General features: G+C 40.5%; 1 protein-coding gene and 3 non-coding genes across 4 annotated transcripts; 1 reads left to right on the top strand and 3 right to left on the bottom strand.

Moving 5' to 3' along the window:
• The first annotated feature begins 231 nt into the window (after positions 1 to 231).
• On the top strand, positions 232 to 304 carry trnat-ugu (transfer RNA threonine (anticodon UGU)). Its single transcript has one exon. It is a non-coding gene; the product is annotated as a tRNA-Thr (tRNA).
• Positions 305 to 1,365: 1,061 nt separating this feature from the next.
• trnat-agu (transfer RNA threonine (anticodon AGU)) lies at positions 1,366 to 1,439 on the bottom strand. The gene has a single exon. It is a non-coding gene; the product is annotated as a tRNA-Thr (tRNA).
• A 1,645-nt stretch (positions 1,440 to 3,084) lies between these two features.
• trnaq-uug (transfer RNA glutamine (anticodon UUG)) lies at positions 3,085 to 3,156 on the bottom strand. The gene has a single exon. It is a non-coding gene; the product is annotated as a tRNA-Gln (tRNA).
• Positions 3,157 to 12,547: 9,391 nt separating this feature from the next.
• Positions 12,548 to 13,524, bottom strand: LOC116681315 (olfactory receptor 10R2-like). The gene is given in 1 exon segment (XM_032509601.1): positions 12,548 to 13,524. A coding segment is annotated over 1 exon segment (945 nt). The 5' UTR covers positions 13,493 to 13,524.
• Positions 13,525 to 22,065: the final 8,541 nt, after the last annotated feature.

Below are 22,065 nucleotides of genomic sequence, written 5' to 3'. Positions count from 1 at the left end.
CCCTAGGGAGGTGGTCCAGGCACGTCCAGCTGGGAGGAGGTCTCGGGGAAGACCCAGGACTAGTTGGAAGGATTATATCTCAAACCTGGCCTGGGAACGCCTCAGGATCCCCCTAGTTGCTCGGAAAAGGGAAGTTTGGGGTCCCCTGTTGGAGCTGGTGGACAAAGATGGATGGTTGGAACCCTGGTCACTAGCTGATAGTATTCTTGCATGACAGACAAACCTGTAGGAGGCGCTGTAGCTTAGTGGTTAAAGTGCCTGTCTTGTAAACAGGAGATCCTGGGTCCAAATCCCAGCAGTGTCTGCTTATCAGTTAATACTTATGGTACCTGCACTACAAAGAGTTTATATATTTGTTTTTGCTATAGTGATTAACAAGCATTATTTAATTTTGCCCAGTTGTGGCCTGTTGATGGGTAATAAATATCAAAAGGGAAATGGATTGGACCCATTTTTTAATGCTTTTAAACCTTGTTTTGTTGGGGCTGATTGTGGTCCAGGTGTACACCAGTACCCTGTGACACTGTCGGGTGGGGTTTCAGGTGCATGTGATGCTGACTGAGGTCAGAGGTGAAATAAACATGCATTTACCGGCCAAGGCACTTTGGGCGCTGACTGCCTGATTTTAACATCTTTGATGCTGCTGTATTAAAAATTAATAAATTGATTATTTGATATTAGTTGACTATATTGGGATATGCAACTGAAGGAAGAATCACCGGGTCGTCATGGATACAAGAATAGGGGACCCAACTCGTAAAGATCTGCACCGCCAATAAACTGTAATTTCTCAAAATATCGTCCTTCTCTATATGCCTTTGCATCTTGGATGCTTTTCTGTTGTTTAGACATGGCTTCATTCACATAAAGTATCCAAAGTGCATAATACTCCACGGTACTCTGTTCAGTTGTTTACACCGAGTTCCTCCAATTTGGCCGCGCATCAGGATTCCCACCCTGAGGTGCTGTGGCTTAGTTGGTTAAAGTGCCTGTCTAGTAAATAGGAGATCCTAGGTTCAAAACCCAGCAGCACCTTGTTAGTGCAGAGATTACCTGTGTTTACATTTCATCCCCAGACTTGTTTGTAAATTGCCTGCTAATCAGATTGTGTTATGGGTGGGGCATTAAGTGTGACTCAGTGGTGAGTGAAATGGAGCAGTTTGACAGACATAGACCTGTAGCGGAGAAAAAGTAGTGCATTAATTAATTATATTAGTTATCAGGGAAATAAAACACCTTGTGGGTATTTTATTGAAGTTTTTGTGTAAATGTAACCTGCCATTTTCATTTGCTACCAGTGTAGCTTAACATGGATTGGGTTGACATGATGATGACACGCAAACAGAGGTAATCTCTGCACCAAAAAGGTGCTGCTGGGATTTGAACCCAGGATCTCCTGTTTACTAGACAGGCACTTTAACCAACTAAACCACAGCACCTCCACAAGTAGCTACCCTGTTAAGTCTTAATTTGTCTTTTACCTTCTGTAGGGTAAACATACAGTACACTGACAGGTAGTATTGGGAGTAACGGCTTAGCTCGCCTAGGCTTGGCGGATCAATCCTATCCAGTCAGTCTGCAGAAGAGGTATACGTACCTGGCAGGTCTCTCCCTTCAGCAGTTTGAGAACGCCAGCCCACTCCTTCTCATTGGTGCTGATCATCCACATCTCACCCCCATATAGCCAGTGAAGCTCGGTCCACAAGGTGGACCACTCACCATTCGAACCAGACTGGGGGGGAAGTTTCAGGGCCCAGCACGGATTGTGGAGCAGCAGCTACGGCTGCAACAGTACCTTCTGACGTCCACTGTTCCTTCCAACATGGAGCACTTCCAGATTGTTGAGAATCTCTAGCAGCTGGATGTGCTGCCATACAAAAATGAGAAAGTGGTAACCAGGTCAAGACAAGACCAGGACGCAGTAAGTCTGCTTGAAGAGAAGACTACGCGTGTGGAGGTGGACAGAATACTCCGCTATGCTGTAACAGTTTCCCTAACTCACCCAGCAAGGGAAAAGTACAACGCATAATAATTAAGGTAATGGGTGGATCTCTGATATCTATCGGCTATAATCTAGTCCGGCCTACTTTATTTACACAACCCCAGAATACCCTCAACGCCACAAACACCCTAATTGCCTCTAATTTAGCTCAATACATATGCTAATAATAATTTAATAATAAAAAGAAGACCATGGAATATAAGTGTAACTGCTTAACTGTGTAACTAATTAAACAGGATGCACCATCTTCGTCCCCATCCCTTTCTGGCAGCCATATTTGATAAGAATGGCCAAGCAACCAAAGGAGCGTTTGTGAAGTAGGTAAGGGAATGTACTGTTGAAAGTCGGTGTGCGAATGTGTGCTGATGATTGTTTAACCCTTGCAAGTGACTTATCTTATCCCCCCCCCTAAGCTACACCACCACAACAAACAGCAAAAAAACAATATCCCCAATATCAAACCTACACCTCCAGTGGAGACTGCAACCTGAACGCAGCACCTTGGACTGCTCAGCCATCCTGACTGAATAATCCAACGTGTAGTAGGATCTCTCACAGACATAATAATATGGTAAGTCAACTATGTCATGATATAGTATTTTCTCAGTCATCCAGGTCATAGTTATCAAAGGAAGGTTTCCCTATTGTCAGCCCAAATATATGGGTTTATGGGGACATGGAAGAAAGTCACCAGTGTGGAAATGTGCTGACGATGGCAATACATTGCGCGGGATGTAAAGGCATCTTACCGAGTCTGTACCCCAATGTGCAATGCAGGCTAAATCCTGTGGTGGGAATCAAGATCCACCAATGTTTCTGTCCAAAATGTCCACCTGTGTCCAGACTTGTGCCTACTAGATGGGAAATAGACCGACATTTGGGTCAACATTGTGGAAATATCTTTAATATGTTCAACTAAGTCTAAATTTGGAGCTCTTTTAAGTTAACGTGAAGTACAGGTCACAGCTCAACATGCCACCACCAACATACTGTTTTCAGTCAAACAGCCAAGAATATTTTACCCGTTAGCCTAAATGTGTACAGGTTGATTTTTTATTCCACCAGTACTCTGGCTTAAAACCAGGTTCCACCGAGACTTGAACTCAGATCACTGGATTCAAAGTCCAGAGTGCTTACCATTACACCATGGAACCACTGTTCTGAAAGGCAACATTGGTTTGCCAGGCAGCTTCTTCCATAATATTAACACTTATGCTATTGAAGGCACACAACAATTACTGGCTAACTTAAGTCATTTAGTAAGTTAAGCGTTCACACAGGATGTGGAACAAGGCAAGTCAAGAATAGGTTTTAAAGCTCTTGCCACAAACAATGAATACAGCAGTAGATAGGTCTACTGTGTACACATGGTAACTTTACATGGGTTGATAATGCAGATGCTCACAAAAGGTGCGGCTGTACTTTCAATTCAGTATCTTGCACAAATTAATGTCCACTTTAATGTAGAGAATAGCTGAGTTCAAGCTTCCCAATACCATGTCTGTGAAATTAGTTCTAGAGGGAAACAATTCATGTAAGAAGTGGGATTTGAATCCAAGCCCCCAGTGGAGACTGCGACCTGAAAGCAGAGCCTGGGAACGCTCAGCCATCCTATCTTTATCATGTTTATCCTTATCTTCTTTAATAGTTTTTTAAATAAATTAAAACATAAAAAATATGACTAACATGGGATTATTTTTAATGTTATATTAATAAATAATGTTACAATTATATGGCTAAGTTAGCAATAAAATCTTTAAATGAGCCCTTCCTGGTTTTTTTTGTTATGTCTCGGCAAGAAGTATTATGCTTTTGGGTTGTCTGTCCATCAGAATCAGAAATACTTGATTGATCCGTGAAGGGAAACTCTGGAAGAGACTGCTTCTTTGCGCCAGTAACCTAAGGATTTTGGATTTGTGCCTCTACAGGCCTCCGCTCTACCAACTGAGCTATTGAAGGTCAACAATGGTTATGAACGCACTTCCCATTCTTGTGAATGTGATAACACAGGACCCCCTGGAGGGCATTTCTGAATCATCAGGGGCTGTAGCTCAGTGATAGAGCGCACTTCACAGTCTCAATGCCCAGATGTATTACAAGATTTGAAGTGAACATTGTATTGTCCAGTGATGGTGGTATAGTGGTGAGCATAGCTGCCTTCCAAGCAGTTGACCTGGGTTTGATTCCCTGCCATCGCAGTAGCTTTCTCTGAGTGATGTTACCTGCTTTATTTAACAAGAAGTCAGCAGAAAGGTTACTTGCCCAACCTGGTTTGATAAAACATTAGGTCTCTTTGGGCTGCATGATTATGGCCAAAATGATAATGACAATTACTTTGATCAATATGGAGATCACGATTTATTATCACAATGATTTGTTGATTTCCTACTCCAAAGTGATGGAAAGGAAGGTTTCACCAAATGTTGAACCTCTTGTTAACAAGGAACAATCTCAGCAAGGTGATTGATGGATGATTGTAGTTACTTCACCAAGTTCAGCCCAAATGACACAGCTGCAAGACATCACCTTGGTTGGCTTCCAGCTATGTAATAGAGGCCAAAGGCAGTGGTGGGATTTGAACCCATGTCTCCAGAGAGACGGTAGCCTTAATCCAGCACCTTAGACCGCTCGGCCACACTACCTGCAAGCAAATGGCAGCTTTGATGGCTGCAAAGGTGAGCCACTGATTTGCAAAGGCTATAGCTGTAAATCTGCTCCATCACCGCCATGTTTTGAAACCATAGGCAACATAAATATTATATATTTCACCCGTAAGCTGTTAGAACCTTTGTTTCCACCTCCCCTCAAAATGTGAATCACAGAATTTCCATCCCCTGAGCCCAAACAGCAGAGCAGAGTGGCGCAGCGGAAGCGTGCTGGGCCCATAACCCGGAGGTCGATGGATCACAACCATCCTCTGCTAAATCTCATCATTTGTATCAGCACTAAGTCTATTTCCAGTCTGTGGATGCTTAGCAAAGCAAGTGTCTGGGATGTAAGGTTTCCACCTGCTGAAAAGTAAACTTAATGGAATGTCAAGTTTAAAATGGAAACTACAGTGCTGATACCTGTCATAACACCGATACATCTGGAACATAATACATGTTAAATCTATACAAATGTTCATTTTTGCAATATCACGTAGGTGAAAAGATTCCTCACAGTGGTGCTGGAGGCCAGGTTGATGCCATCCAGAGTAACTATCTCTTTGGATAATGCGTCACGGAGGTGCTTGGGCCCCAGAACAATAACTTCAGTTTTATCTGAGTTTAACATTAGAAAATTACAGGTCATCCAGGTTTTAATATCTTGAAGGCACATTTGAAGTTTAGCTAACTGATTAGTTTCATCCGGCTTGATTGATAGATATAATTGAGTATCATCTGCATAACAATGAAAGTTTATGGAGTGCTTCCTGATAATATTGCCTAAAGGAAGCATATATAAAGTAAACAGGATTGGACCGAGCACAGATCTTTGTGGGACTCCATGACTAACTTTCATCGTTAACATGAACAAACTGAGATCGATCTGATAAATAAGACCTAGACCAGCTTAGAGCAGTCCCTTTAATGCCAATTAAATGTTCCAATCTCTGTAATAAGATTTGATGGTCTATGGTATCAAATGCAGCGCTAAGATCTAATAACACCAGTACAGAGATAAGTCCTTTGTCTGATGCGATTTGGAGGTCATTAGTAATTTTCACAAGTGCTGTCTCTGTGCTATGATGAACTCTAAATCCTGACTGAAAATCCTCAAACAAGCTGTTGCTATGCAGAAAGTCGCACAGCTGTTTGGCGACTGCTTTCTCAAGAATCTTTGAGAGAAATGGAAGGTTGGATATAGGTCTATAGTTGGCTAAAACATCTGGATCAAGGTTGGCCTTTTTCAGAAGAGGTTTAATTACAGCAACTTTAAAGTTCTGTGGTACATAGCCTGTTAATAAAGACAGATTGGTTATATCTAGTAGAGAAGTGTTGACTAATGGTAAAACTTCTTTAAGTAGCCTGGTCGGGAAGGGGTCTAAGAAGCAGGTTGATGGCTTAGATGAAGAAATAATTTAATTAAATTAATAAAGATCAAGTGAAGCAAAGCAGTCAAAACATATATCTGGTTTTACAGCTGTTTCTAAGGTTCCTGAGTTTAGAGATAAGCCAGTTAAAGGCAGGTCTTGGTGAATTTTGCTTCTAATAGTTATAATTTTATCATTGAAGAATCTCATAAAGTCGTTACTACTAAGAGCTATGGGAATACTTGGCTCAGTAGAGCTGTGACCTTCTGTTAGCCTGGCTACAGTGCTGAAAAGAAACCTGGGGTTGTTCCTATTTTCCTCTATCAATGACGAGTAGTACGCTGCTCTGGCATAACAGAGGGCCTTCCTATACGTTTTAAGACTATAATGCCAGATTAAACGTGAATTTTCCAGTTTGGTGGAACGCCAAATCTTCTCAAGTTTCCGCGATATTTGCTTTAATTTGCGAGTTTCAGTGTTATACCACGGAGCTAACCTTCTTTGTTTTATCATCTTCTTTTTTAGAGGGGCAACAGAGTCGAGAGTCATTCGCAGCGAGCCTGCTGCACTATCAACAAAATGATTGATTTAGAAGGGACTGAAATTAGCATAGGAGTCCTCCGTTACTTTGTGACTTGGTAATGAATTAAATGCTAACGGAATCGCATCCTTAAATTTAGCTACAGCACTATCAGATAGACATCTTGTAGAGAAGGTTTTGCCTACTGGCGTAGAGTTCAGCAGTATAAACTCAAAAGTTATCGAACAATGGTCAGATAGAAAGGGATTCTGTGGGAACACTATTAAATGTTCAATTTCAAAACCATACACCAGAACAAGATCGAGGGTGTGGTTAAAATGACTCATGTTTAACCTGTGTTACACTTTGAAACTAAATAAACAGACACATAGTTAACAGAGATTGTTGCGTTGTTATTGTAAATAGGTAATGTTTGCGACGTATGCTTGTATTACATCAAGTGACCTGCATACCAATGACCGTAAAGATTAATATGTACCTGGTTTGCAGAACTGTACCTTCTAATAGACATAAGGCCACTTGGCTTATCTTTGGGCTATCACTATCGGTTTCGGTTAACAGCCGACTGCGCTAAACTATTGCGCTACAGAGACTGCGCCTGTCTGATGTTTTGTGTGCGGGGGCTTGGTCTTTAAGCCACAAGCATTTGCTTTATGGGTTTTTGAGGTTGCGCTGCACATGTATGCTTATCAGGCTATTTTTCTGTTACTCAGAAATTGGGGAAGCTGACTCATTCAGAAATGTGGAAGCTGGACGTGCATTGTATTGTTCTAACATGTCAATTGGATTCTGACTTTGAATTCAAATATTTGGCATCCAAGAAAATTTCGGAACTGATAATGTACCAGTCATTTTGCTGGTGGTTTCTTGGTCACAGCAACAACTTTTATCATTGACATACAGTTGCACGCCACGTATCACAAAACTGTTGGGTGGGGCCTTATGTATTTGCTTGTATTACATCAAGTGACCTGCTTACCAATGAACTCAAAGATTAATATGTACATGGTTTGCAGAACTGTACCTTCTGATAGACATAAGGCCACATGGGTTATCTTTGGGCTGCTCTGTGGTCTTCTGCAGAAGGATAAATCCCAGAGTTGGCTCACTCCAGGTTATTTAAGCAATAAACGTCCCTGGGTGGCCTTGAACCACCATCCTTTCGGTTAACAGCCGACTGCGCTGACCTATTGCGCCACAGAGACTGTGCCTGGCTGATGTTTTATGAGCGGGACCTCAATCTTTAAGCTACAAGCATTTGCTTTATGGCTTTTTGAGGTTGCACTGCACATGTACACTCATCTAAAGGATTATTAGGAACACCATACTAATTCTGGGTTTGACCCCCTTTGGCCTTCAGAACTTCCTTAATTCTACGTGGCATTGATTCAACAAGGTGCTGAAAGCATTCTTTAGAAATGTTGTCCCATATTGATAGGATAGCATCTTGCAGTTGATGGAGATTTGTGGGATGCACATCCAGGGCACGAAGCTCCCGTTCCACCACATCCCAAAGATGCTCTATTCGGTTGAGATCTGGTGACTGTGGCGGCCATTTTAGTACAGAGAACTCATTGTCATGTTCAAGAAACCAATTTGAAATGATTCCAGCTTTGTGACATGGTGCATTATCCTGCTGGAAGTAGCCATCAGAGGACGGGTACATGGTGGCCATAAAGGGATGGACATGGTCAGAAACAATGCTCAGACAGGCCGTGGCATTTAAACCATGCCCAATTGGCACTAAGGGGCCTAAAGTGTGCCAAGAAAACATCCCCCACACCATTACACCACCACCACCAGCCTGCACAGTGGTAACAAGGCATGATGGATCCATGTTCTCATTCTGACTCTACCATCTGAATGTCTCAACAAAAACCAAGACTCATCAGACCAGCCAACATTTTTCCAGTCTTCAACTGTTTGGTGAGCTCTTGCAAATTGTCGCCTCTTTTTCCTATTTGTAGTGGAGATGAGTGTATCTATATATGTATATATATATATATATATATATATATATATATATATATATATATATATATATATATAAATATAGATACACTCAGCTAAAGGATTATTAGGCACACCATACTAATACAATACATATTGAGAGGATAGCATCTTGCAGTTGATGGAGATTTGTGGGATGCAGATCCAGTTCCATAAAGGGATGGACGTGGTCAGAAACAATGCTCAGGTAGGCCGTGGCATTTAAACGATGCCCAATTGGCACTAAGGGTCCTAAAGAATGCCAAGAAAACATCCCCCACAACATTACACCACCACCACCAGCCTGCACAGTGGTAACAAGGCATGATGGATCCATGTTCTCATTTGGTTTACGCCAAATTCTGACTCTACCATCTGAATGTCTCAACAGAAAGCGAGACTCATCAGACCAGGCAACATTTTTCCACTCTTCAACTGTCCAATTTTGGTGAGCTCTTGCAAATTGTATCCTCTGTGTTCTATTTGTAGTGGAGATGAGCGGTTCCCGGTAGGGTCTTCTGGTGTCGTAGCCCATCCGCCTCAAGGTTGTGCGTGTTGAGGCTTCACAAATGCTTTGCTGCATACCTCGGGTGTAACGAGTGGTTATTTCCGTCAAAGTTCCTCTTCTATCAGCTTGAATCAGTCGGCCCATTCTCCTCTGACCTCCAGCATCAACCAACTTGACCAGGACCACACCCCTAAATGCATTGAAGCAACTGCCCTGTGATTGGTTGATTAGAGAATTGCATTAATGAGAAATTGAAGAAGTGTTCCTAATAATCCTTAAGGTGAGTGTAAATCATAGTAGAAAATTAACACACCAGTTGCCTTTCTGCTGGACCATACAACGTTCACTGCAAATCTTGTAACATTGACTGAAAGTAAATGGTGGAGACTGGTGGTTTCCAGTATCTCTGAGATAACAAAATATTGTTCATGAAGGCACATCAATGCAATTTGGTGTACTGCGATGTGTCATTGGCTTTTCTACCACTCTTAAAGAATGCCTTTCGTTGTCGGCAGGATTCAAACCTGCGAGGGGAGACCCCAATGGATTTCTAGCCCATCGCCTTAACCACTCGGCCACGACAACCTGAAAACCAGGGCAACACCTGCATGCACAAAAGTTCATAAACTTTTCGATTGGTTTCTAGTAGTTACCAGACACGGGCAAAGTGCAAATTGCAGTACACTGCCTGTGTCTGTGGATCCTCGTGGAGGTAGCTTGATTGATTGATATGCTCCCTTATTTGTACCATAACAGAGATCTAATGTTTTATCAAATCGGGTTGGGCAAGTTACTTTCTGGTTACTTCTTGACAAATAAAGCAAGCAACCAGTGTGTATAGTAAGGACGGGACGCTGTTGACCTCAACTGAGGAGGTAATAGGGCAGTGGAAGGAGCCTTTTGAGGAACTCCTAAATCCAGCTGACACATCCTCTAAGGTAGAGGTGGAGCTTGAGGATGATGGGAGATTGCTAGAGAACACCACAGTCTACTCCGAGGTGGTGGAAAAGAGGGTTTAGCCGATCGTTGAACCTCAGGTTTAAGCATAACAACCTCAGCAAGGAGTTGACTATTATGATTTTAGATACTTCACCAAGCAATGTCATAAGAATTCAGCACAAGTGATACAACTGCAACCTTTGTGACATTTGCAAATGGCAGTGGTGGGATTTGAACCCATGCCTCAAGAGAGACTGGAGCCTTAATCCAGCCCCTTAGACCACTCAGCCACACTACCTGCACAAGCAAGAACCGTAACTAACGGTATGCTTTTTAACTTTATTGAAAAATGCCAATACTTTATTACAAAATGTTATCACTTTGTCATTTTTCTCTGGCATTGTTGATTTTAGAATATTGTAACCAGCATAAAGTGAGTAGGTTTAGGTTTTACCTAGAACATCTTCTTTTGCATATTCACGGTAAAGAGCCATTGCTCCTCCAACTGCCAACTGTTGTTCCAGAGACAATAGAATATACCGTTTTAGATTGCAAGGTAACTGTCCAAGACCAAAGACTTTACTGAAATACCTCAAGTGTTCAAAACACGCCTTCATACACCTTCTCCAGATCCACAAAACACATGGAGACTGGTTGGGCATACTCCCAGGCTCCCTCTAAGATCCTTGCAAGAGTGAAGATCTGATCCGTTGTTCCACAACCAGAATGGTCAAATTATCGTGTCCACCACGATAAGGTGATGGTTACCCGGAGAAGATCATTATAATATTATAATTTTAAAAAACTCAATCCCAACAAACTACAAAATAATATTAAAATGGACTGAACCGTGTAACAAACAAGGTCAAATATTGTGAGACCAAATTCCCATCAAACACACCTAAAATCCTATCAATTGTAGTTTAATCTAGGTCAGTGGTTCCCAAAGTGGGGTCTGGGAAACCAAAGGGGTCCTTGAGGGGGTCTATGGGGTCCCCAGCAAAAGGGAGAACGACTATTTTCACTATAATCCAATCCATTAGTTACACCAAGATCAAAATGTATGACTATATAATCATGGATTTAATTCACCCTCTTCTGTCGAATGGGGTCCCTTGGCCAAATGAGTGTCAGTTTGGGTGTCCTTTACTGGGTGTGAAAAAGTTTTGAAAACCACAGTTCTAGGTTATGATATCAATGGCCCAAGTTTAATTGGCGTCCAATCGGCCTAAAAAAGCGATGTTTAATATTCTAACACGTGCTTTAACATTTCCTGTGTGGGAAATAGATTCCTTTTATGAACAGTTGAGACTAATCCACACCCACAATGTGAGTTTAAAAAGCCCCCCCTTAAAAGGTATGTAACAGCATTTTGTTGTGAGGATAACTTGCAAAATTAATAAATTAAAACTCTGTTTTGATTTCAATAAGTTATTTTTAAACTTAAACTTAACTTTAAACACAACTAAATGTATTATATTTGGAAATAATACTAAAAATCCAGATGTTAAATTTGTAATTGATAATAAAACAATCAAAAGAGTCTAGGAAATTACATTTCTGGGGGTTGAACTTGAATCCAAACTGTTCTGGAAGCCCCTTATTAAATATCTGTGCATGAAGATGGCCAGGAGTATTATTATGTTGAATACAACTACAACTACATATTGATCCAAAATACATTACATACTCTGTACTGCACACTTTTTACCATATTTGTTATATTGTGTGGGAGTTTGGGGAAATACTGTACCTAGAAAAGTAACTTACAAAATATTTACACGTTGCAAAAAAGAGCAATCAGGATAATAAATCACTTACATGAGCTAATCATCTGTTTTTAATTCACATTTGTTGATATTTATGGACATTGTTACATTCAAAACTGCACAATTTATGTTTAAAGTTAAAGAAAATAATGGATCATGTAGCCGGGGGAAATCATCTAAGAGAACATTATGAACTACTGTTATAAGCATGTGTGTTTCAGTTTGTGGGGTGAGATTATGGGATGGACTGAACAATCACTTTAAAAAGAGCCATAATATTATTTAGTTCAAAAAGGGATTATAAAATTGAAATTACTGGACCAATACAGAAAAGAAACCCAAACATGGAATGGAAATATAATGCAAAGATATTGTTGTATAGTGTTGTAAGTTAGTGGGAGATCTGATACTCTATATTTGCATATTGTTTTACTTTGTAATAAGATGATTTTGTGAAATAGGGGTAATTTTTAATTGCTTCCACCTGTTCCTTCTCAAACTAATGCTTATATACTGTATATATATATATATATATATATATATATATATATATATATATATATATATATATTTACTTATTGTATTAGTTAAATTCTGATTGTTTGTGTATCATACAATGGTTTTAATTTTTTGTTTTCACTGTTGTTGTCTTGCAACGCTGTTGATTGTTTGAGATAAATAAATGAAATGAATCTTTTTAAATGGATAAATACATTTTCACATATTGTAGAAGCATATTTTGAAGCACTGCAATATATGGTTTGCTTAATGTGCATTTTAAAATTCAAATTTTTGCAGGAGGAATCTTCTTCAAGAATCTAATAATTACAACTTTGATTTGAGGGAGACTCAGGCCGTAAACTAGAGGGTTATTAATGGGGGGGACCATCAAATACTGTAAAGATAAAACAACTGTGATGATAGGATTCCTTTTATCAGTCTCAAATCAACTCAATGACAGCTCACAGAAGACAGAGAGAGAATAGGTGGTGAATGTGATGATGTGAGGCAGGCAGGTCTGGAACGCCTTTCCTCTGAAATCAGACGAGCTTCTCCTGCAGACAAGCAGAATACGGAGATAGGTGTACAGGACAAAGAAGAGAGGGATGAAGATGGTTGTTACCAAAAGATACAGACCTACTATGTTGTTCAGAGTTGTGTCCACACAGGAGAGCTGAACCACAGGCCAGTTGGAACAGAACAGCCTATTCAGTTTATTGCCACACAGTGGTAATCTGACAGTAAGATAGAAAGAGAAGCCCATAGCAAATACAGGGTAGAGCACGGCAAAACTCACAAGCTGTGTTACCATCTTAAATGTCATTTTACTGTAATAGTGTAAAGGCTGGCAAATAGCAACAAATCTATCATAGGCCATGATGCCGAGGAGAGTCAGCTCACATGATAAATAGGTGTAAATAACATACATCTGAATGAAACATAATGGACGTGAGATTAAATGAGTGTCAGACAGAATGTCCATCAGAAACCTGGGGAAGAAGCCGGCTGAGCCGTACAGAGAGTTAAAAGACAGACAGCTGATAAAAATATACATGGGCTGATGCAGAGACTTCTCCAGACGGACTGTCAGAATAATGACAACGTTAGCAGAGACAATAGTCATGTAGAGCAACAGACACAGACTGAAGAACAGATACCTGAGGGGCCCAAAGTCTGCAAACAGAGTGAACCGAAAATACAAAGGATTCAGGCTGTTGTTGCTCATCATGTCTGCACAACAGCAGAGCTGGAAGAAGAGAAGTGAGAACAGATGAAGATACAGTAAATGAGATTAGAATTTTAACAGCAAGAAGTCCTATTTCAACACTAGATTTAACACTATCTGCATTTATGTAAGTTGCATAAAGTGCACATTTCTAACAATTGTGATAGTTCAGAAAGACCAAACATGGACATGGGAGAAAAAGGTCAGTGTCACATGAACTAAATGCACAAGCAACCTCACATTTTTTGTTGAACAATATTAGAGTTGAATGACTGAAAAAGAGATGTCTCCAGGTTAACAAGGCTCACACATGACAGACGTTCAAAAGGTTCTTTTCCACAAGTGATATATTTGCAATTACATTCAACCTTTGGGAAAAGCTTTTAGCGTAGTGAAGTTCTCCACTTTTGTGTCTTATAACAGCTGATATGATCAGCTGAAACAATATACTGTATAGAGTGTTCATATGTGTCCTGTGGTCTGTCCAGCAGGTAAAAGACATTCAGAAAACAGTCTCTGCATCAGTGTATGTGAACATTTAGAATAATACACAGCACCCTCCCCTGACTACAGCAGACTGAGGCAGCAGCTCAACCTTTATCCTGTTTTGCTGTCACACTGAGAGCAGCAACCTGTACACACAGGGTCCAAAGGGAGGGACGGTGTGTCACACACTGATTACGCATTTTTTTGTCATGTTGCATCAGTATACCCAAGCCCAGGCTTCCAAGGCCAGAGCTATACTATGTGTCACTCCAACCCACGGTGCAATGAGGACAACAAGTATGACGTAAAAAATATTGAAGATAAACATATTGAAATTTGAAATACGAAAATAAGAGTTCCTCAATGTTCTGTTTGATGTTGTTGTTTTGTTGTTGAATGTTCTGAATGTTCAGATTCAAGAGTTCTTGGGGTCTTCACAGACACCTTCAACCAGGACAAACAAAAGCGGCAGAAGGAAGATGATCCAACCGCAGCTGCTGAGGATGCTTATCATTACCATGATGTAAAACATCAGACCAGAGGTTCGCACAGCGAGGCATCAGTGCTCAAGGAGTCATCTGATAGGGGCCCATGCAAAAACTTTACTGATATCTCATAGTAGAACATTACAATGGACATGTATTTACAGACACTTTGAAAAAATGGCTCACCAAGTCGCAGGTTCACACACATCACACATGTGTTAGTTAAATATTTAGTAAACATTAAGAATGTGCAGATGAACAATATGAATGTGCAGATGGATGAATTGATGTGGATGTCGTCTGATGGCTGGTCTGGGAGGATGTGTGGTAAGATTGGTATGCCTGGGATGACCAGCGGCCTGGGAACTGAATGGTTTGGTCGGAGATGCCTGATATGCCGGCTGTGGATGCTGCACCACTGCAAAAAGAGTGGCAGGAATAATGTTTGGGTGATATGGCTGAAATGCAGAGAATTCTGTTCAGATGTTTTTGTAACCAGAATCGAGTGGCCATTTTGGAATACTGAAAAGTGGGTGTTGTGGAGATGCCTTGGCAGCGTACCTGGAGCCGATGTATTTGATTAGTGGCCCGTAGGGGTTGATGTAGGAGCTGAGGTGCAAGGCATAAATTAGGAAGGAAACTTCTAAATGTGAATATGAGAGAGTTTGAGGTGTGGATGGTGATGTCTGATAAACTGGGGATGACGTCGGTGCAAATTCTGAACACCTCAAAAGCTGAAAAAGCGTTGGATGGAATGAGCATGGATGATGGTGGAGGGGGGGAAGGCAGTAAGGACAGACCAGCTGGAAAGAAGAGGAAGGCTGAGGACCTTCAATCACCATATTAGGTAGGTCCCTTTGAGCTGCTGGAAGTGGCACTGGAATTGCAGTGCGGCCAGCTTGCAAAGGGAGGGAGCAGAAGCCGATTGGCCAGGAACAGCTGAAGGAAAGGTAGAGGAAGGGATGAAGGTTGTATCTGCATAGGGTCTTGTGAAGCCTGCAAACACGAGGATGAAAATGCAGAGATCGCCTGAGACATGACAGACAGAGGGAGCAGGCACATGGGAAAACCCGTGGGGGAGGGAGGAATGAGGGTAAGGACAGACCAGTTGGAAGAAGAATGCTTATGAACGACGGGTATGATGTCTAAGTGTGTCGGAAGCCCTTTTTCGGTGAGTGCCGAGCGTCACTGCACAGCCTCCAACTAAGCTTGAAGACGTAGATCTGACGTGAGCAACCTGTCATTAAAGTTGTAAGTCTTCTGGTAGCTGTCCCTAGTGTTCCTAGTCAATTAAATTTAATTTACATATAGTATAAAGTCATAACAAGTTATCTTGACAGTGTAGTTCTAGACTACTCTAATTTACAAGGACTCAATAATTCTAGAGCAGGCAGCAAGACAGTTGCAAGGAAAGAACTCGGGCTGGATGGAAACTGTATACCTTTAGAGTCTCAGAGCTGTGTTGTGCCAAAAATAGGTTGATATGAAAAGGAAAGAATTGTGAAAATGTATCATAAATTGGGAGAAATACAGGAGAGGTTTCACCACAGGAGGAAACCAGCAGAGGGCAATGAAAAACAGCAGTCTCCCGGGGAAAATGGGGGGGTTGGTGGAGTGCAGAAGTAGATGAAGTAGTCTGTAAAAATATTAGAGTTTTGCTACTAGCTCTGGACCTCTCGATATCTCATCATACAAGTGTTTATTTGATGTGACAAGTGTGTTTTTCTTATTATTTTAAAATAAATATGAAATAAAATGACCATTTACTTAAATTGCCTGTTTAGTGAGCCTTGTCATCCACACAAGGTCCCGTGAGATTTCTGCCTCTCTATGAACGATGTTTTGCAGCCCATTAGTGGCTCCTAAAGGCAGTGTACTGATCCCCTCTGGACAGGAAGTTTGTTCACACCTGTACGAGGTAGTAAGATGATGACATCTCAACCAATGAGGTGTCACTGCAATCAAAGGTGTGAAGACAGCATGAAAAAAAAATCAACATCTGATGCAATCATTACTGAACAGTGATGTTTTTAGTGGATATTGTGTCTGCCATAAGTACAATAATTTAATCAATCGGAATGTTTTAGATCTTTAACAATAAAAGGGATCCAATTACCATGTTTGTTGTCAGATAGGTTGCTGTCAGTCCCAAATCCACAGAGAATTATCTCCCGACTCTGCAGATCCTCTCAGCTTCACAAAGGTTTTTTTAACTCACTGATTTTTGTTTTTTTTTAAGGCCCAACACATTACTATTTTCTTCATTCTCACAGTTTTCAGGAGCTACCTTTTTCAGAACTCTCTAGATACCCGCTGTACCAAAGTGTGGTGCTGATCAGCACAAAGACACAGTTAGAGACGAGCTGGTGAATGTTGTGGAGGATTTAGCAGGTAAATAAGGTTAGGGTTGTAGGGCAGCCGGAGCGTACCAGAATGTACGGAATAGTGGCCAAAGCTATGGTACTTTATCTCTTTGGCCCGGACGGCGTGATGTCCATGATTTCCAAAAATAATTTAAAATGTGGACTCGTCAGACCACAGCACACTTTCCACTTTGCGTCAGTCCATCTCAGATGAGCTCGGGCCCAGAGAAGCCAGTGGCATTACTGGGTGTTGTTGATAGATGTCTATCACTTTGCATGGTAGAGTTTTACCTTGCACTTGTAGATGTAGCGATGGACTGTGTTAACTGACAGTGGATTTCCAAAGTGTTCCTGAGCCACGTGGTAATAATGTCCTTTACGTAATGATGCTGGTTTTTAATGCAGTGCCGTCTGAGGGATGTCATGGGCATTCAATGTTGGTTTTCAGTCTTGCCAGCTTACGTGCAGAGATTTCTGAATTATGGACTGGGAACAAAAAAGTTTTTTTGAAAGTTCTTTCAAAAATGAAAGCCTTAACATGAATCCAGGGTATCTGGGTGTATCTGGTGTCATGTCTAGAAAGTTCCATAGATGTGCACAGGCCCGGGGGAAGTGAGGGGCTGATGGAACAGGATAAAAACTACTGAGGCAGCCGTCGAGACACTGAGATGGAACGGCAGGTTCAAACTACAGGGGGGCTCGAAAGTTTGGGCACCCGAGGGAAAAATTTGTATTAATGTGCATAAATAAGACAAGAAAAGATGGAAAAAAGTCCAAAAGGCATCAAATTTCAGACTAAACATTCGTATAATATGTCACAAAAAGTTAGATTTTATTTCCATTATTTATACTTTGCAAATAACAGAAAACAAAAAAATGGCGTCTGCCGCACCCTGCAGAGTTAATACCTTGTACTCTCCCCCCCTTGGTAAGTATCACAGCTTGGAAACTTCTTCTTCAGCTTCTTGTAGCCAGCCAAGAGTCTTTAATTCTTGTTTGAGGTATCTTCGCCCATTCGCCCATCATTTATGTTGAGGTCAAGAGATTGTGAAAAGGCCATGGCAAAACCTTCAGTTTACGCCTCTTGATGTAATCCACTGTGCCACAGCAAATTCCTGGTGTTGAATAATATGGAGTTAGACAAAAAAAGTGTTTAGTGTTAGATTTTTGAGTTTATTTCCTAAATTTGACTACAGGTTGTGTAAAGGGATACTCTTTGATGGTGTTATATTTCGGAGTTCATTCGTTGGGTGTTAAGGAACGTGATTCAACTACGGTACTGGTGTTGATTCATAACACTAACGTCACAGCTTTGAAGCTGCCGCGCCGGACTTCACTGTGAGGCAGGTAAGTTAAATGTACCATTTTACATCTCAAACTATTATGTTAGGCTGTAAATAACTCTCTTGTAAATGTACTGTCTTAATATACCGCCTTTCTTTAGTTTTAACGACTAACTTTTCAGTCAGTTTAACACATGAGCTTGTATATTAGAAAGTAAAAACTTGCTAGCTAACTAGCTGTGAGTGTCTCAAACTTGTCGAACGTGCTGAATATAACTTCATGGCTTGTCGCATTTTACTCGTAACTTAGCTAGCTACTGCATGAAATTAACGCCAACATTATTCTAATCATTACTACGGTTTCTGTGTGTTTCGCTAGCTAGTTCTATCAATTTACAGAACCTGCATTGTTTCTTTTAGACCACACACGGTAGACGACGCTACGCTAACGGACCTGTCCTACACTGAAGCAATGACTTGACTTAGCGTTAGCTGGCTACTCTGAAGGAATAGAACAGGTAAAGCCTCATAAATTGTCCTACTATTCTGGTTAAAACAACAGCCTCGTCAGCAACGTGTCTCCTGAGTTGGGGTGCCTATTTTTAAGTATACAGCTAAATAGCGGGGACATGGCCGTCTCAGTTGGTAAACTTACAGTTTAGCTAGGTAACCAAGATTTCATAGTAGGCTAACTAATACAATTGGGCTGAAACAATACTTAAAGGATAAATATGATGCTATACAACGTATACCGTAAAGGCCGTTACACACCGGGGGCGTGGCGAACAATAAAAGTTAATACAAGTATTGGATATTGGCGCAAGCTGCCACAACGGTGGCACGTTTCTAAAGAGAGAAAGAGAAAGCTGTGGGACAGTTAAAGAAATGAAGTAAAGCAACAAAGCCTTTGGGATTGTGTCACTCTTCCCATTTTTGAAAGACCCATACTCAAAAAAGAGATCTGTGAGTTTGCATAGTAGCCATACTGTAAACTAATGTTGGCAGTTACATTTTGGTTTCTTGATCTTTTGTGCATACAGCATATATACACTACATTCATCACAAACTTGTTATTGTCTGCTCTTCAACCAGAAATACTCTTTTATTTTCAGGAACATTTCTATGACATGCAGAGCAACAAAGGCTTTATTGAGTGGTGTATAAAAACTGTGCAGCGTCAATCTAAAACCCCATCTGCATCTCGTAGCAGAGTGGAGCTGAAAGGAGGTCCCACATCGGCAAGAACGTCTAGATCCACAGATGACCAGCAAACAGGAGATGAATGAATGGAGGCCATGTTTCTTCTTCACCACATCACTGACCATGACTTAGTCTTCCAGAAGATTTAAGTAAGTTTAGTAATGTTGTCAAAAACTTTGAACTGCTACAAAAAAGAGCATTACTGCATTACTTCTTTCTTTCTCTTAATACATTAGAATAACACATTAATATTGCTTTTGACTACGAAAGGAAAAACTAAATTTGATTTCAGCTGGACATACAGTTTGACAATCCTGTCTGACATTATCACCTACATCTTATACGCTGTGTCATGTTGTTGCAGCTCTTCATTGAAGCTCTGTGATAGTTTGAATCTGAAATATTCAAACTTTAGACCCGATTCAATAGCTGCACTATTCTTTTAAGTGGAAATATTCACCATAACTAGCACGAGGTAGAAGTGTGAAGAAATGCATTCTGAAGTAAATTGTGTTACCCTGTCAGCAGAGTGGGACAGCAACATGGCATCTCTTCTTGTATTGCACCATCTGCTAACTCCTCAACCAGAAGAAGCCCCAAAAGATCAGCATTGGAGAGGCTACTGATCATTTGGTTACATTTCACAAGGTTTGTCAAAACAATAGGATTCAATTTCAAATTTTGAGGTCAACACATTATTTTTTAAACTAATGGCTTATATGAAGATGTTTTTCTTTGTGTTTCAGTCTTGCCACAGCCTTGAAGAACACCTCATGACTATTAAAGGAAACCCCCAGTCGTATCTGCTGGCCACAGGGACTTTGGCACAGGTTTTCAGCTTTTACATAGTCTTGGATAGAAAACTTCTTCCATGTCAGTCTTCTACATCCCTGGGCGCATTTGATGAGCTCCCACTTTGTTTTCAGTGTGCAATATGATGATGCTCTGTTGAGCTTGTACAGATTCCTGCAGACTACTCTGTACGATATCAACATAGGGACAACAAAAGAAACTCTCAAGAGTCAAAGAGTTAAGTGCAAAGCTCTTAAACAAGCAGTATTTGCTAAAGCAGCAAACATGTTCAGATGTGTCCTTTGTGCTTCATCGTCTGATACAGCTTTACTTCTCCTCACCTCAAACTAATTCATGCAATGTATCAAATATGATGTTGTTTGCAATTTTTAAGTTATTCTGGATTTAGAGGACATCTTATCAAGATACATGATCCTACTGACAACACATATGTACCTCAACTGTGACACCCAGCTGTCCAATCATTCTCATTGCTTAAATGATGAAACACCCTCTACTTCATCGCAATGCCAAAATGTTGAAGCAGGAGGAGTGTCAACTCACAGCAAAGTGTTCCTCCATCATAGCCAAACTTTTGGGAAGCAGTAAACCCAATACTGTAGTTCTTTCAACCTCACACACTGGGTGAATTGTGGAGTTGAACATCATGTTGGCTTTTGGTTTGCACAAGCACTGATGAAAGCATGCAAGCTTTCAGTAAATTAACCTCTTCAATTATCACAATGGGAAAGTTGTTTTTGTTTTGGTTGAACATGAAACTTGTTTCCATGACCATTTTCATGCTTTCCAAATAAGTGAAAACATCCCTAGGAAGATTTTGGTTCTAGAAAGGGATCGAATAAAGCATTTCAAATAATTTGATGCCCAAATGTCCTATTGGCATGATTCACATTTGTATGTTGTTTTAGAAAGTTGTAGTTTTTAAGTGAATGTTTGCTGAAAAAATATTTACACTGTCAGTAAAAGCACTTTTAGTCAAAATATAAATTTTTACACAAGTATTCCTGTAGCATGGATTGTTAAACACTGTATGGATATGTCAATACAAATAAATATTTGTAGTAATGTAGTGTGGTGTATTGTTTTTTGTTTTATGTAGTTTTTTCACCTAAAACCTTTTTATTTTATATCAACTCTATAAGTGTTAAATAAAACATACTTTAAGTGTTGATTGTTAACACTATTAAGGAGTTCACATCAAAATTGACTCAAGGTTAGAGTTTTATTTTACTCCACCTGGGATTAGTGTTTAACTCCCACAATAGTTCAGTTTTAACTCCTGAAAAAGGTTAAAAGATCAACTCCTACAAAATAGTTACTTTAACTCTGCGCTAGAGTTTAATTGATGGTCTCACATGTACACTCAAATTGAGTTGATTTTAACTCCCAGGGAGTTTATTCCAAAGGCTCAAATTTGCTTTTGAGGTGTGTTTAGGATCATTATCCATTTGTAGAAGCCATCCTCTCTTTAACTTCAGCTTTTTCACTGATGGCATCAAGTTAGCGTCCAAAATTTGCTGAAATTTGATTGAATCCATTTTTTCTTCTACTCGTGAAATGTTCCCAATTGTAGAAAATTACAGACTTGGTTTAAATGTGAAAAGAACAACACTAAGTGTCAACAAACAGAGTCACTCAATTCTCATTGGCCGGGCATTGCCATTAGTCGCCTGGTACACGCCTGGCTGCGTCATATGAGGAGCCATCATTCATTTTCATTTAGGCCACAGACACACATGCTGCTGAGTCCTTTGTAGTAATTATTCTTCAGGACAAGTTAATAATATGGTCTAATGTGATCTTACAGTGCTTTGTGAAAATAAAAATAAAAAAGGTGGGGGCACATCATTGGGGTCAAAGAAAAGTAAAAAAGACGTTTTCCACACCAAACGGGACAGCTGGGGACAATGGCGAGGTTCGTGGCTGGTTTATGACAGCATACTCAT

The sequence above is a fragment of the Etheostoma spectabile genome, unplaced genomic scaffold, assembly GCF_008692095.1.
Source record: "Etheostoma spectabile isolate EspeVRDwgs_2016 unplaced genomic scaffold, UIUC_Espe_1.0 scaffold00018611, whole genome shotgun sequence".
Lineage (NCBI taxonomy): Eukaryota > Metazoa > Chordata > Actinopteri > Perciformes > Percidae > Etheostoma > Etheostoma spectabile.
Note: the sequence above shows the minus strand (reverse complement) of the source record. Positions and strands in the feature narration are given on the sequence as shown.